This window comes from Phalaenopsis equestris, unplaced genomic scaffold, assembly GCF_001263595.1.
Source record: "Phalaenopsis equestris unplaced genomic scaffold, ASM126359v1 Scaffold000030, whole genome shotgun sequence".
In the NCBI taxonomy this organism is placed as follows: domain Eukaryota; kingdom Viridiplantae; phylum Streptophyta; class Magnoliopsida; order Asparagales; family Orchidaceae; genus Phalaenopsis; species Phalaenopsis equestris.
In genome coordinates this window covers 858027-874266 of record NW_018164472.1, presented here as the reverse complement: position 1 = coordinate 874266, position 16240 = coordinate 858027, and the positions used below count along the sequence as shown (strand labels likewise).

Genomic DNA, 16240 nt, shown 5'->3' with positions numbered 1-16240 from the left:
ACTAAAATTGAATACATGGAATGTAATTTTAGTAGTAATAGCTCTAGTGACAGAAGTGTGACTTTGGGTGATCAAATTATTAAAAGGTGTGAACGATTTAGATATCTTGGGTCCGTTGTCCAAAGCGATGGTGATATAGATGGGGATGTTAATAGTAGAATTCAAGTTGGTTGGTTGAAGTGGAGGAATGCTTCGGGCCTTTTGTGTGATAGAAAAGTACCGCTAAGACTGAAAGGAAAATTTTATAAGATGGTGGTGAGACCTGCAATGCTCTATGGCGTTGAATGTTGGCCTTTAAAAGCGAAGCATAATAATAAGTTAAGTGTTGCCGGGATGAGAATGATTAGGTGGATGAGTGGCTTTACACTTAGAGACAAAATGCGGAATGAATATATTCGTGATAGGGTTGGTGTAGCTCCTGTGACAGACAAAATTAGAGAAAGTCGTCTTAGATGGTTTGGTCATATTAAACGTCGACCATTAGATGATCCGATTAGGAGAGTAGATGTTTTAAATTCGACTTGTGTTAAGAAAGGCAGAGGTAGACCTAGGAAGACTTGGGCTTATTGTATTAAAAATGATCTTAAGTTTCTAGAACTAAATGAAAATATGACACTAAATAGGACGCAATGGAGAAAAATGATTCATGTAGCCGACCCCACGTAGTGGGATTAAGGCTTTGTTGTTGTTGTTGTTGTTGTTGTCAGCAAATATTGAAGGACTTAAAATATTTTTCTCATTCTCTAGTCATTATTTCATATCTAAATTATCACACGTGCTAGCTATTTATATTAGGAATGCACATTCTTTGTTATTATTATATTAATTATTGAGGATATTATGCTTTATTGATTTTTTTAATTGTTTAGTTCTTTTGTGTAGTATATATTGACCATATAGGCTTGTATCATCAAGAAATTTAGTAGAGGTAGTTTTTTTTTTAATTTCTTTCCTTTTAAAATGGGATCATAACTATGACTTGTTATCTTCCTTGTCTTCTTTGTTCTTTTCCATTGATGCTGCACTCCTCTAACTATGTTTTTTTTTTATATATCAACTTTTTCTTTGTATTGGATCCTTATTTTCATCTTGAACTTGATCCTCTTTAATCTTATGTGTCATTTCAACATAAACTAGAACTTACTGTATCGATGCTATCCGTAAATATCTGTGTGGATGTTCTTCATCAATACTTTTGTGGGACTTTTCTGGTACTAATCCCATTACCGATTCCTTATATGGATACATCATTCTCATCTAATGATGCCTATAATCTCTACGTAATGAATTCTTTGGCCACTTCATTTCTATCACTTGTGTTTCTAAACTCATGTCGGCATCTTTTATGCCACTTTTAGTTTGTTGGTGAATGTTACCAGTTTTAAATGATAACATCTTAACAATTTATAGTATTAATTTGTGTTACCAGTTTTAAATGATAACATCTTAACTATTTATAGAATGAATCTGCACTATTTATTATTATATTATTTTTTTATTGAGTATGCTGTATATATATCTTATTATTTTCTTCTAGTGCTACAGGTAAGCATATTTATGCTTTTACCATGAAGGCGAGTGAGTCAACTAGCTGTTTTTATTGCTCTCTCTCTCTCTCTTCTAAAATCACCTTAAATAGGTTTGGAATAAATGATATATTGTTTAGTTTACATGTATAAATTAACTTTTTGTGTTATGCCCGTGCTTCAATCATCAGTTTTGTTCTGTCCCAAGTTTTTTTTTTTTTTTTTCCATTCTAGATAAATTATGGTATTGCTGCTGCTGTTATTATTTAGAGGTTGCAGGTGCTATATGTTGAAGCTACATGTGTGAAAAAGTTGATCCATGGAATACTGATTTAAAATGATATATTAATATCTACTATGTTCTGTAATCATATAATATCGTTGGACTTTTTTTTTTTAATACCAACAATTTTATCAGATATTATTTTCTGATAGAAAACTCAGAAATTTTCTATTTGTAAGTTATGCTGTTGAAAAAGAGTTTTTTTTTGTTTATACGTGTAATTGTTTTAATTTAATGATCACTTGGAACAATTTTAAATGTTTCAGTAGTTTTCTTTCAATTTAATTCCCTGCAACTATACTTATCAGTTCTCTACGATGTGCTGTTTGTGAAGCAGTTGCCTTCATCTAAAGAAATACTTTTTTATTGGGGCATTTACATACACACCACACAATTATTATATATTTACATATTTAACACCTAAACTTGGATATTTACATGCATACCACTCAAATCTTTAACATCAAATCAAATTACCACTATTAATAACTTTTTAAAAGTGATAACTGATATACATCTTTCATGCAAAGTTTAATTACACCAAACTGTTATAAATGTAAATATCAAATTTTTGGTGTTGGATATGTAGATACATAAGAATTGTGTGGTGTGTATTTAAATTTTCCTTTTTATTTCTTCTTCATAGTACATGCTTCTATTATTTTGTAAACTTTTCTATTGATTGTGGCACAAAATAATTCCATTATGTGTTTCAATTTAATAATCTGTTTTACCAAAAAAAATGAGCAGAAAAATATCATACTTTCCTCACATGGCAGAACAAAGATGTTACGGAAGCTATTCAGAAGGTAGCTGCTGCATATAACTGCAAAATTGTTGAAGGAGTCCTGAGTCATCAACTGAAGCAGTTTGTTATTGATGGCAACAAAGTAATTTTGAGCGTCGGGAACCCTGACACTAGAGTTGATGATGCAGAATTTGAAGAAAATGAAGTATATGCTGTAGATATAGTTACTACTACTGGTGAGGGCAAGGTTAGAATTTAGAACTGGCCCTTTGAATTTTCCAGAGTCAAGAGTTCTTCTTGATTCTTAAAATTCCCCCCATTATAAAGAAGTGTCAAAATAGCCTGTGACTATTTACATGGGGTCATGTTAGTCTCAAGTTTATAAAAGTGCTAAATTAGTCCCCATACTCTTATAGCAAAGGCTGAAACATTTCTCATTGGGGACTATTTTAACCTATATTAAAAGAGTGTGGGGGCTAAATTAACACTTTTATAAACTCTGGGACTAAAATAACCCCTGCAAGAGTTAGGGGGCCTTTTGCCGTTGATATTGAATGCTGTTATTCTTTTTTTATATATTTTTGGCTTTCTATGTGCAGCCAAAATTGTTGGATGAAAAGCAAACAACAATTTATAAAAGAGCTGTAGACAAAAACTATCATCTGAAGTTGAAGGCATCAAGGTTTATATTCAGTGAAATCAACCAGAAGTTTCCTATCATGCCCTTCAGTGCAAGGTTCACATTTTTTATTTATGCTTGTTAGTCATGACTATTATCTTTTGTTTTTGCATGCAATTAGGGGTGTAAGTGAAGAACGGAGCTAGCCCAAGATTCGAGCTTTATCAAGCTTGAGCTTAACCAGATTCGGCTTGAAAGCTCATTCAGTCAGCTTAATTACATTAATTAATTCATTAAATAATCTTAATATTTGTATTAAAATATATTTTTTTACTGATCCATAAAATTTTAAATTACTTCTGTTAAAATTGAGCCGAGCTTGAGCTGAACATAACTTCCGCAAGCCGAGATCGAGTTCAAGTTTTGAGCCCTAGTTGACCTCGAACCAACCATACATGTCACCAATCGAGCTCAACTTTAGTACATCACACTCTGTTCAACTTGTTTACAAACAGACACGCAATGTATACTATTGCGTGGTGGGCATACTGGAATAGTTCAAACTTCAGTCTTCCTATTTCTGAATAATCAAATTTGGTTTTGTCTGACACGGAAGATTAGATGAAATGAACCATGGGGTGTAGTTCATCTGGGTTGAGATCAACCTAGAGGAAATTATGGGAGAATTTTGAGAATGCAAATTCTTGAATTTTATCTCATTTCGATTAACATATTTAGTTATTATTGTATGCTGACATAAATAACGACAGAGTGGTTTTTTTCTTATCAGGGCATTGGAAGAGAAGCGGGCTCGGCTTGGTCTGGTTGAATGTGTAAACCATGATCTTTTACAGCCATATCCTGTTCTTCATGAGAAACCTGGTCAGTATTACTGAAAATATTTAAGCCACGATCCTTTCTATGTTGCGTATAATATATGCAGGGACATTTACATACATACCACACACTTCTTGTGTATTTAAATATCTAACACCTAAACATTCATATTTACCTACTCACCACTCAAATCTTGAACATTGCATAAAAAATGCAACCATTTACATACATACCACACACTTCTTATGTATTTACCCAACTCCTAAACATTGAGATTTACCTGCATACTACCACTCAGATCTTAAACATTTCTTAAAAAATGGAGCCATCGCATATTTTTATAAGTGAAATACACCTTTTCATGCATAGGTTAAGGACACCAAGATGTGATAAATGTAAATATTAAACTTTGGGTGCTTGATATGTACACATATAAGAATTACGTGGTCTCTCTCTTTCTGTATATATATAATGTATGCATGTATGTATGGGGTATCATTCTCTGTTTTTAGATGTTTGATTGAGCTTTCATGTGGCAGGTGACATTGTTGCTCACATCAAGTTTACAGTGTTGTTAATGCCCAATGGATCAGACAGGATTACTCACCACCCTTTGCAGCAGCTGCAGACTTCAAAAAATATAGATAATGATCCTGAAATCAAAACGTGGTTAGCTTTGGGAATAAAGACCAAGAAGAAGGGCAGTGGAAAGAAGAAAAAAGGTATGTGCTTTTCTTAATGTTCTCAATTTGTAGGCCTTTTTTTGGCCCAGAGGTTTAGGTTTATACCCTTTTTTATAATCATTATCTGAATTATGAACATTTATTGAAAATAATAGTTGCTCTTCTTTATGCTTTTAGATATTTTGGTGATGGTTTAGAATTTTTTTTTCTGTTATTTTTGGTGTCATGCATTCCGCTCGGTTTTTATGTATTTACATACCTAACATTTAAAACTTTAATCTTTATATCTATGCCACCTTATCTATGCATGAAAATGTGTATTTCACTTTTTAAAAGTTAAAATTGTGGTTTTTTAGATTTGACATGAAAGATTTGGGTGGTATAGATGAAAAAGCAATATCTAGGTGTCAGATATGTAAATACATAAGAATTAGTTGGTATGTATCCACATGTTCAAAAAAAAAAAAAAAAAGATAATTGAAATTTTAGTTAGATTGCTTGCAAAACATATGTAGCCGACTCCACGTCGTGTGATTAAGGCTTTGTTGTTGTTGTTATTGTTGCTGCTGCTTGCATAACATATGTAATTCTATCCGATTAATCCTTCTGGAAACATTCTAAGCTCGATTTGATCGAGATATCCTCACACAGTTTTTTGACATTTTGCACTAAAAATCAGACTAATTTTGACATTGTGCAGGTAAGAAAAGTGAGAACTCAGCTGAATCTGAACCCATGGCAGAAGATGAAATCGAAGGGTCTGCCCAGGAATGAGAGAAAACAGTTGGGTGATTTTATTGAGCTACCGAACAGATGAATTCGCGTGTGCGCATTTTTCTTCATAAAGCACATGGGCAAAAATCCTGCACAGCTTGTTTATGTGAAACATGTTTTAAAATTAAAAAATAAAAATGTTGGGCGATAGAAGCAAGAAGTTTATTTTGTTTGCCAGCGCTCATTTCTGTTTAGTATTTCTAAGTAGACCAGCTCGGTCTCCAACAGTTTTGAATGATGAAGATTGTAGTTTCTTAAAATGTTGGTTAGTGTATTCAAATATTATTTACATTGCATTTAGAATAACAATGCTTGATCTAAAATGACTTTGAATAACATAATATTTATTCACTTATTTGGCAAAATAAAAAAATCATTCCATTGTAAATGGATTTTTGACCTTGTTGACCAGCCAAGTTGTTATTATATTTCTATCTTCCTATTTTTAAATTATGTACCAATCATAACATCCAATCCTTACAAGGAATATAGCTAGTGCTCCTTAATTAGGGAAAATGCACTTATTTGATTGGTTTATAAAATTTTTAGCCAAATACTTTATCCTTCATATTCTAATAAGTTTGTCTCACTCTCTACCATGTATAATAACAAGCGAACACAAAAAAGAATAGTTAAAATACAATACTTACAAATTCATCTACAATACTCTCATAAACTGCTTTATGGGATAACTTCATAAGGCCAACATTATAATGTCATAACAAATCAAAAATAATAATACTGGACTAAGAGCAACATTGCCAAGGAAAGAAACAAAAAAATAAAAATAATTCAAATACACTGCCAATGAAACCATTAGCAGATAGTAACTAGGAACCTTCATCAAATACAAAACTGTACATTAAAAAATCAACCAACCGCTTGTGGAGAGTTCAAATGATGCTTGTGAGGAATTAAGAACCCTATTTGTCTATAGAAGGGGCATTTAGCTTGAAACTAAAGCATATTTCTTCAATAAAATAAATAATGGATCCATTTGATCAATTACAACTATTATTAAAACAGGCAGAGTTATATTCCCACTTAGAGCTTATAGCAAATGAAGGCTAAACAGAATGATAAATGCTATGGAAACATTTATCTAGAGAAAGATTAACTCATAATAATGATAATAAAAAGCATAGTGGCACAGAGAAATTCCTAATTTTGCAAAATTGCCCCATCCAAGCAAAAGAATGGCACAACTTTTAGTCACCTTCTACATCTTTTCAATTGGTCTAGAGGTTGATTAATAAAAAACATAGGCTCATTCAGAAGCTATATGTTTGAATAAAAATGTATTTCATAGCTATCCAAATCAATAACACAAATCATTCAGAAGCTATAGAAAGGATGAACAAAACTTTGTCTATTAAAACAGAGAAAATGTATCCTATACAAATCACACTACAGCAGAATAACCCTCACCAAAAGATAACACGGAAAATACAAACAAGCCCCCAATAAACGGCAAAACTGCACCTGACATCCAATAAGAGCATTAATAGAAAATTAAGCATTACCTAAATGTGAATAATAAGCAATGGCTATCACAACTTTGAAAATTTTCCGCATTGTTGATGAAACATGAGAAGTACAAAATGTTTAAAACAAAAAATTTATCAGTAGCTTCCCATTGGAGGCATGCCGAATGGTGGCATCGGGGGCATGCCCATCCCACCCATTGCGACGGGCGGTGGCGGGGGTACGAAGCCTCCGCCAACTCCCCCCATGCCAGGAATCGGGGGAGCAGGCAAGGCAAGGGGAAGAAGCTGGGCGTACATATTCTGCAAAAATTAAAAAGAAATGGTGATTTGCAAGTTACACAATACATATCACAGTCCGATTCATATAAAAATGCTGCTTTGCTCCAGGAAAAATAAATGGAAGATTCACATAACACTAAATTCCTATGCATTTACTTATCTAACACCTGAACTTCAATTATTACACACGCCATGCCACCTTACCTATGTAAAAAAAGGTGTATTTTACTTTTTAAAAGTTAAAAATCTTTTGACTTTTGATATGATACGAAAGATTTGTGTGGTGTGAATGTAAAAAAATAAAGTTTTAGGTTTTCGCATGTAAATACAGTGAAATTGGGCGGCATGCAAGTAAATAACCCAAAATAGATACCTGTTGAGCTACCATATCTTTTTCTTCCTTCTCTTTGGCTTTCACTTCGTTTTGTGTTTCGATTTTATCCTTTATCAGTTCATCCACCTTGCCCGAGTACTCGCGGATAACCTATGTGGAACATGACATCGCAATGATTGCATGATAAATGCAAAGGAAAAATCGAAAACTGGAAAAAGTAATAAACCTACTTGAAGGAGATATGGGAAGGCAAAATCGATCATGTTATTCATCCAGGCAAGCTCAAGGACGACATCCAGCCTGATTAGCTCATAACAGACAAAGAGGCATGAAGCAAAACATTCCTTCTTACCCTGTGAGCATAGGAAAATATTAATAACAATAATGAAAAGCCCTGTATATAAAGTTTAGATGAATAAAAAAAATTATAGTCAACAAGAGGTGACTGGCTCTTTAGGACAAAATTTCCAAACGAGGTGCTGCCCCAAGCATGGAAGGTGTTTGGCAATGGCTACATTGGGGCTGGATTTCCTGATCTTCAGCCACAGAATAACTGCTTTCTGACTTTGCCTGGCAGGGGAGCAGCAGTGGCCGCAGCCCCAAACAGATCTCACAAGAACTAAAAACAAGAGGTATTGTGTATTTAATTCTCTAATTAATTGAATGGCAAAGGAATGACGACCTAAGAGAAGGCTCTGTTCGCAACCAAGATTGGGAATTGCAAATAAAAAAAAATACTTTCAAAATAGTACCCTGACCATTTACATGGGCCATTTAATACGGGAGTCCATAAAAGTGCCAAATTAGTACTCGGGTTCTTTAATTGGAGCTGAAATAGTTGTCCATGGGAACTATTTCAGTTTATATTAAAAGTGATTCGAGATTAAATTGGCACTTTTTTATACTATGGGACTAAACCCCTGTAAAAAATAAGGGGAATATTTAGACACATTTCTCCAAATAAGAATTTATATTTTGGAAGCATTCATAAGGCATAAAATAGTCCTAAAAGAAATTTAATGAATACGTTCCACTAAACAGCCAAAAAAAAAAGAGAATTAAAGCAAACTCTCATAAAGATGAAGCCAGGAATGGAGATTGCTGTAATCACGGATATACATAATATTACTGGAGATCATTATAGCATTGCTTCACCTCAAATTTGACTATACTAAGTGAAATGAACTATTAAACAGCATCAGATATATACCTGCAGCATAGAACGACTGAAGCTAATTAAATAAGTATTTTAAGGTTGCATTTTATTAGAAGTTTGTTTTGATCATGCATTATCATTATAGCTAGAAATACAAATGTTAAAATGTAGATGAAAAACATTCTTCTTCCTCAAGTTAAGGTTATATCAAACAAGCACATGATCTTTCAACCTTCGATATTTTAGAAGATTTCTTCTCTTTATGTGAATTTATTCAAAAACACTTCAATTCATTTCGCATCCCAAAGAAGAAACCTTCTGTAAATTTAGAGCAATAAAGCAAAACAACTTTTACCATTTTTCTAAAAATTACCAATTTTGATTAATTTCAAGAAAATGCGCATATATCATAAAATGAAATAAAAAAGACTAAAAAGCACACACACACACACTTGGTTTAATTTCCTTACAAATCTAGGCATCTGGAGTCATTGATTGTGTGATGCTGACAGAAAAGAATGACATAGGAAGTAATATTCACCTGCTCAATAAAGTAAACAAGCAGCTCCTCAGCAAGCTCACGGTCCCCAGACTGAGAGGCAGTTTCCATGGCATCCTTGTAAAGTTTGTCCTTCTTAGACAGTGCAATGGATTGCTTCCATCTTCCAGCTTTCTTGTAAATGTAAGCAGCAATCCGCCTCATTTCAAGAAGCTCATGCTTCTCAAGCTGCATGGACAACAATAAATAAATACATAAGTATTATTGCAAAGTATCTTCAAGGTGTAAAATACAACTATCACCACCTTTTGTGCAAGTCCAATTTGATCAAAGTTATCATGCATATCGACTGATTCCCGAAGTCGTTCATAGTCCTCTTCCTCTACATATATCTCATTTAATGCTTCATTCACTGCAGCTACATTATTACTTTGCACCGCAACCATATATGGCTTAATAAGATGCAAATGGCCAGCCTACGCCCAGGAAAAATAGTAATAACAATAAGCATCTCAAGATATTAGCCAGCAAAGGAATCAAAAGAGTAATAACTTAACACAAAGATACTAGTATAAAAAGCTACTCTCTAAATACCTTTGAAATAAAACCTACCACCACTAGTTGCACGAAAACAAAAGCGTACCTTTCGCAAAATAACAACCACAACCTTTGAAGTAAAAACTACCAGCACTAGTTGCACAAAAGCAAAAGCGTACCTTTCGCAAAATATCAACCACACGTGTGTGATCAACACGTAGGGCTAGCACGTTAAGAAGATCATTGATGAGGTCTGGATGTTCTTCCAAGTAGAAATGCACGGCCTTGTAATAAAGCTCAACATTAGCAACTTTAACTGAAACATCTTTGAACTGCATGTGATCCCATGCATCTGGCGAATGGTTCATAATTGTGGTGGCAGCATTGTCAAATTCATCATACTGAATGTACAGATAAGTAAGCTCCTTCCAGTGTTGTTGCTCATCACAGACACGAATAAGTTTTGGAATGTTGAGACGTGTAGAGAAAAGTTTAATGTGCTCCATAAGTTTCTCCTCTCGATACCTAGCATATAGCACTCCCAACTCCGTAAAAATGCCCATGTGAGCACGTTCTAAACCAAGTCCACTCTCCATAAGAGAGATAAGTTCATTGAAGCATCCCCTGTTCTGGTAATAATCACTGACTTCTTCCAAATCATCAACCTACAACATCAAAATCAAAAAAGACATGCGAGGCTTCATTAGAAACACTTTGAATGTCTGGTTTACAGTGCATGGAATGTGACCGCTTCATTTAAAAAAATGATACCTGGACAATGATGTTAAGCCCACATATTTGTGCCAATCGAAACTCCTCGGCATCAACGCAAGCAAAGCAAACCTCCTTCCATGTCTTCGAGCTGTTCGCTTTACGAGCAGCATCAACTGCACCTTGGAATTGTTTCAGCTTAACAAGTGTACTAGCCAGTTTGGCCCAGTTTGAAATGAAGGCAAATATAATTTTAGCAGCTTCATATAATTCTGCATCGTATAATCGGTCGCCAACATTTTGAAGATTTGCAACATTTGGCATAAGAATGAATTCTTCAATATCACCAAGACGATCAATTTTAGCATATGCATATATTAATTCACTGTCCACCTTAGGCTCCTTCACCTTTTGCCTCACCATCAATAGGTACCTCACCAAGTCATGATACACATTGGCATCTTCCGCAGCACGAATAACATCCAAAAATTGTGTTGCATCATCCGCACGAATAAATGATTCGATTGCATCACTCACTAGTCCTTCCCTTAACTGAGCCTTAGCAACCTGACTCCAAACAGAATCTTCTTCTACCCGGAAAGCAAACTCGACAGCTCTCTCTATGCTTCGGATATTGTCCAACAAGACATTCACAGCTTGCACATTCAAGTTGAACTTCTTAAAGATAGCAAAGGCTTCCTCATATAATTGCCCTTCAACAGCAACCTCCCCAACTGCAGGCCCATCAAAGTTGTCCAACCGATTAACGTAATCCATGACCCTTGACGGATCAGCTTTAATTGCTGTCAAAATCAGCAGATTCTGCAAATTGAAGTTTCCACTAAAGGCAGAATTCTGGAGTACAATCTTTTCAAGGAGTTCAATAAGTTCATGTGGAAGATCAGCAGTCATAAATGCTTTAACAGCAGCAGATACTTGCTCCGGACTTTTGCTTTCAGGCAGTGCTGTAGAAACAACCTGATCGATAAGCTGCCTTCTATATTCATTCTCAGGTTCAAGAACCTTGGCCCAGAGATCAGCATCCATTCTTTCTACAACATACCTAGAATTGAAAAAAAAAAAAAAATACTTTCATCCTAGAGCATAAGAAATACTTTCATCCTAGAGCATAAGAAATTGCTGAAAAAAATAGACCAGCTCCAATTGGAATGGATTAATAAATTGCAAAAGAAAAGGGAAGAAAATCCCACATACCTAGCTTGTAATTTGAACAGGGAATTCTTGTTTGTAACATTAATAAGTTCATCATCACATTGCCCTCGCCTGTATGCAACAACTGCTAAAGTAGGATCCCGCTTCTCACAATATTTACCAACAACACGGGAATCATAAAATGGATTGGTAGTCAAGAAATGCTCTGGATTATTATTGCTGTCGATGATAATTTTTCCTAGAGCGTTGTGAACGTGCACATCTTGACTTCCCTCGCTCACAAGATGCTCTAGGAACTGTGTAAGTAACCGAAGACGATTTCTACAAAGCACAGTAAAAAGACAACTTGGTTTCTAGCCATATCATTTTAAAAAGATTACTTCGTTTCTAGTCAGAAACATTAAATTGTCCATATGAACAAAAAATTTAACAAACCTTTTCTCGCATTGCTCCACAAGAGGCTCAACTGGAAGGAGGGACCGAACTGAAAGAATAAGGCCTTTGATAAAATCTTCCGGACATTCATCATCAAGAAGTTGCCCAACAACCATTGGGGCATTTCCTGGGTTCACCTACAAAAATTACAAATAAATAAACTCTAAAATGCGGGTACACAGGATAATCAACTAATTAGGCATTTCAACATTTGTTTGAAGGCAAAAGCACAAGTCCGCTTGTACTTTGCAAACCATACCTTCTGAACGTATCCTTCAATGTACCGCAGCATATTGTTAGTGTAGAGGTAGTGAGTCAAATCTGGAACAAATCCATGACGATCACATACATTTATCAAGGGCCTTGCATCTGGTAGCTTGGCCTCCATAAGAAAGTTCTTTGTTTTTTCGGGGTCATAGAAGTTAGATTCTCTTGTAACACGCTCCACTTCTTTTATCTGTCCAGTTTTTGCTGCTGCTTCAATATACTTGAAGTGTATCTCCGGATCCTCACTGCGGCAATTACCGAGAAAGCATAAACAAATTTTATCATGTTTACACCTGGAATTGGAATATATATTTAGCGATAAAAGTGTACCTAGAACTCAAATAAGACCCCAAGAAGAAGTAAAGGCCTTCGTAGGACCTAAACTGCTCAAAAAGCTTTATACACGCATCAAAACCTAATTGTTCACAGTATTCTTTTGCCACCTGCAAGCATTAACTGACCTTAAAAACCAACTTGATGGTGAATTCACATTAAAAAAATTAATAATAAAGACAAAAGATTACCTGTACTATTATCTGAAGGTTGCCTCTTAAATTAACTAATAAAAGGTCCTTCATGCATTCCAATGCCCACTCTTTAGAGAGTGTTCCAAAAAACTCCACGAGGGCCTGGAGGCAAAATTTTACCATTTAACATAAGCATGCATCAGGATTCATAAACGTTATTATAATTAACATACCTGTGGCTCAATTGCATGTGTATTCACAATTACACGCTTGATATCTGGCAACTCAGAATAGTGCTGCATCAATCAATATTTTTTAATCATCAGAAGCTGCTAACAAAAAAATAAATAAATAAAAGGCTGGTTGGTGTGGAAGTCCTCAGAATATCTAACCTGGAGAGCTCGCACATATAAACCAGCCTTTTCACATAACTGAGCGATGCGGGGGCGATCATAGTGACTAAACATGCCATTAGCTAATATGGCATCTGCAACATTTGGGTATGTTACCAAATTAATCTCCAAGACCTGAAACATTACCATATCTTAGCGAAATTATTTACAAAATGTCCACATATACAAAAGGAAAGTGCCATGACAATTCACCTTAGTTTGAAGAAAAGCATGTTCAGGTAGATTTGGCTTTAATACATCCAACAAAAATGCTGTTGCCTCCCTGATCAGGTTTCTCTACACCCAAAAACAACAAAGATTATCAAAACGAAAGGAAAGGCAAAAGGCAAACAAACTACCAATTTCCACTCTAGGAATATCATAATGGTTATCATCCAAAATACAGACTAGCAAAATAAATTACTATATATGAACGTGAAATTGAAGAACCGAAGTACCTGAAGGAATAGATCTGTAATCGTATTATAATCAACTGGACTGCCACCCTCCATTTGAGACATCATCAGAGCAAAATTTACTGCTCCCTATCAATTCAATAAATACATAAAAAATCAGCAAATAAGAAATCAGTATGTTAGCATCCAAACTATATCTGAAGAAATTTATATTCAAGAAGAACAAAAAGTACTAATGCAACAGAAGCTTATTATGATAGGGCTATTATGGAAAACATTATAAGCCTTCCCACAACAAAATTTTTACTAAACCTTCATACCTAGGCTGGGCGTAACAATATGTATATTATTTTAAAAAAAAATCGGTATTTGGCAGAGGTCCAAATACTCATTTCTCATGTGCTAGGCCGCATGATGAAAGCCAGCGTCATGTGCCTAAATATTTGAGAGCCTAGCGCCACTGGGGATCAACCCGTGACCTGAGAGGACTTACAGTGAACCCCGCCAACCAACAGGATACAACATGCGGCATATATCTACTCAAAGGTAAGACTATCAAATAGAAGGAAATTATCTCTTACCTGTGGATCTGACCGTAAAATTGTTTGCAAAAGGAAAAGGTAGTCTGGTGTGTAGCCAACCTGTATCCGTCATAAGCACATTAATTGTGAAGAAAATAAATCAAAATCTTATATTCTCTTGAAGTGTCCAAACACGAAAGCCAGCAGCATTACATAATTTAAAAGTAGCTTTGCATACCTGCTTAGAATAAATAAGAATTTTATCAAATTCCCGTCTTTCAGCGAAAGCAGCAACAACCTTTGGAGTAGCCCTTGCTTTTATGTAAATTTTGAGTGCCAGATCATTGTCTACCGTCTAACCACAACAAAAAAACTAGAATAAATGATCCAATCAATCCATGAGATCTTATGGAATCAGTGGCAAAGTCTAATAAGAGGCAAGTCCGGATGCCCCAAAGTACAAGCGGTTAAATAAAGATAGAAGGGTGAGTTTATTGAGAAGTTTTCAACTCGCACTACCTTCACAAGATCCCCAAGTTCTTCACTGCACTCCAGTTTATCCTCAGCCAACCAATTCTCTAAGAGATTCTTTTTATTCTGGTTCACAACAAGCCTGGACAACTCCAAAGACTCAAAAGCGTTGAGTTTCCCCCTTGTTAACAATGTCCCAAAATACTGCAACAATGGCGGTGTTTGCCCAGCTTGAACAGGCACACTCTGCATAAAAATAATTAAAATCAGCAATGAATCAGAAAAAAATAGATACTAAGAAATAGATTAAAATAAACGACAACTTCTAGAAACAAATATACAGAATAAAGTCATGTATGAATAATATAATTCCAAGATAATTTAAATTGGGCACCAAGATAAGGCTGACTTGCAGTTATATCTGCATAGAACAGAGTGCTGAAGCACTTCCGTGTCATGCTTTACACCCTATTAGACATTTGGATACTTAGGACTATGCCATACATGCCATTTAAAATGTGCCTTAACCATTTTCCGGGAAAAAAAAACAAAAAATAAAAAAAATAAACACTTCTCGGATGCCCCTTAAGACTTCGAACACCAATTGAATACATCAAGCATCATTCATCCATCCAGCTCTAACTTAACACATATGAAAACAGTCTTAGTAAGGATTCCCTCATACTTCTGTACCGTGAAATTTCTACATTATGTTTTGTGCTAACAAATATAGTCAAAAGTATTACTTTATACTTCCCATGGTGTGTCTATATAACACTATTTTTATAAGCTTAATATATATAAGCTCCACTATTCACTTTTTATCACATTGCATCATGTCCAATACCAGGGTTTACAATGGCACGAGTTGGTATGCATGGTTCATAAAGTCACGGTAATGATGAACAAAGAAACATTCTAATAAAGCCATATATAGTGTAGAATTTGGATGAGCTGATACCTGAAACTTTGCTACAGTCTCTGGAGTTCTAAGGAGTCCTTGGGGAGATTCAGCAGCAAGTTCAGCAGCTTCCTTATACTTCGTCTGAGAGAACAATTCCTGAAACCTTTGCACAACCTGATTCATGAAATAAAAAAAATTAGAAAAAATCATTAGGATGTTACTATGATGACAGTTAGAGGTGAATGGCACCAAGACAGGACCTTCGTTTAGACAGCATTACATGTTATGCAGAGTGCATCAAAACAGTTTGGAATCATTACAGCAAAAAGGATAAAAACCCATATAAGTGCATGTAATTGCTTTTTGGATTGTCTCAAAATTCCCATTTCCCTCCCTCATAAAACCCCCTTCACAAAATATAATATGCAGAAATGATTTTTAACACTTTATTATATGGATATATATTTATCGATATGTGCTGTAAAAACAATTAACTAACAAGACAATTATAACAAATTTTTAGTTAAATATGAAAAAAAACAAGAATAACACCATAATTTCTTAACATATAAGCTAGTAAATTATGAAAAACGCATCCTTCTTTTACATAAAAGAATTTTCACTAAAGCAATTGCAAACAGAAACTCCATCATTTAAAAAAAATACAAAAATACCAAAAAAAAAAAAAAAAAAAAAAAAACAATGACACATTCTTCCATGC

General features: G+C 34.7%; 2 protein-coding genes across 4 annotated transcripts in view; one reads left to right on the top strand and one right to left on the bottom strand.

Annotated features, from left to right (window-relative positions):
- Positions 1-5472, top strand: part of LOC110018689 (ERBB-3 BINDING PROTEIN 1-like) — a 14347-nt gene extending 8875 nt beyond the window's left edge. For all 3 annotated transcript variants that reach the window (XM_020716092.1, XM_020716089.1, XM_020716091.1), the window contains exons 6-10: positions 2589-2804; positions 3157-3293; positions 3967-4058; positions 4553-4735; positions 5397-5472. In XM_020716092.1, the coding sequence (XP_020571751.1) occupies positions 2589-2804; positions 3157-3293; positions 3967-4058; positions 4553-4735; positions 5397-5470 (702 nt within the window). In that variant the 3' untranslated portion in view covers positions 5471-5472. The remainder of the gene's footprint in view (positions 1-2588; positions 2805-3156; positions 3294-3966; positions 4059-4552; positions 4736-5396) is intronic.
- A 1349-nt stretch (positions 5473-6821) lies between these two features.
- The window catches only part of LOC110018666 (clathrin heavy chain 1), a 29161-nt gene continuing 19742 nt past the window's right edge, over positions 6822-16240 (bottom strand). Inside the window, exons 11-30 of the mRNA XM_020716053.1 lie at positions 15577-15693; positions 14664-14861; positions 14383-14499; positions 14205-14264; positions 13666-13752; positions 13421-13504; positions 13208-13342; positions 13049-13111; positions 12873-12977; positions 12679-12791; positions 12341-12593; positions 12082-12218; positions 11689-11967; positions 10534-11536; positions 9942-10427; positions 9531-9701; positions 9268-9453; positions 7801-7923; positions 7610-7720; positions 6822-7257 (exon numbers count right to left, since the gene is read on the bottom strand). Coding sequence (XP_020571712.1) covers positions 7093-7257; positions 7610-7720; positions 7801-7923; positions 9268-9453; positions 9531-9701; positions 9942-10427; positions 10534-11536; positions 11689-11967; positions 12082-12218; positions 12341-12593; positions 12679-12791; positions 12873-12977; positions 13049-13111; positions 13208-13342; positions 13421-13504; positions 13666-13752; positions 14205-14264; positions 14383-14499; positions 14664-14861; positions 15577-15693 — 3993 coding nt within the window. The 3' untranslated portion in view covers positions 6822-7092. The remainder of the gene's footprint in view (positions 7258-7609; positions 7721-7800; positions 7924-9267; positions 9454-9530; positions 9702-9941; positions 10428-10533; positions 11537-11688; positions 11968-12081; positions 12219-12340; positions 12594-12678; positions 12792-12872; positions 12978-13048; positions 13112-13207; positions 13343-13420; positions 13505-13665; positions 13753-14204; positions 14265-14382; positions 14500-14663; positions 14862-15576; positions 15694-16240) is intronic.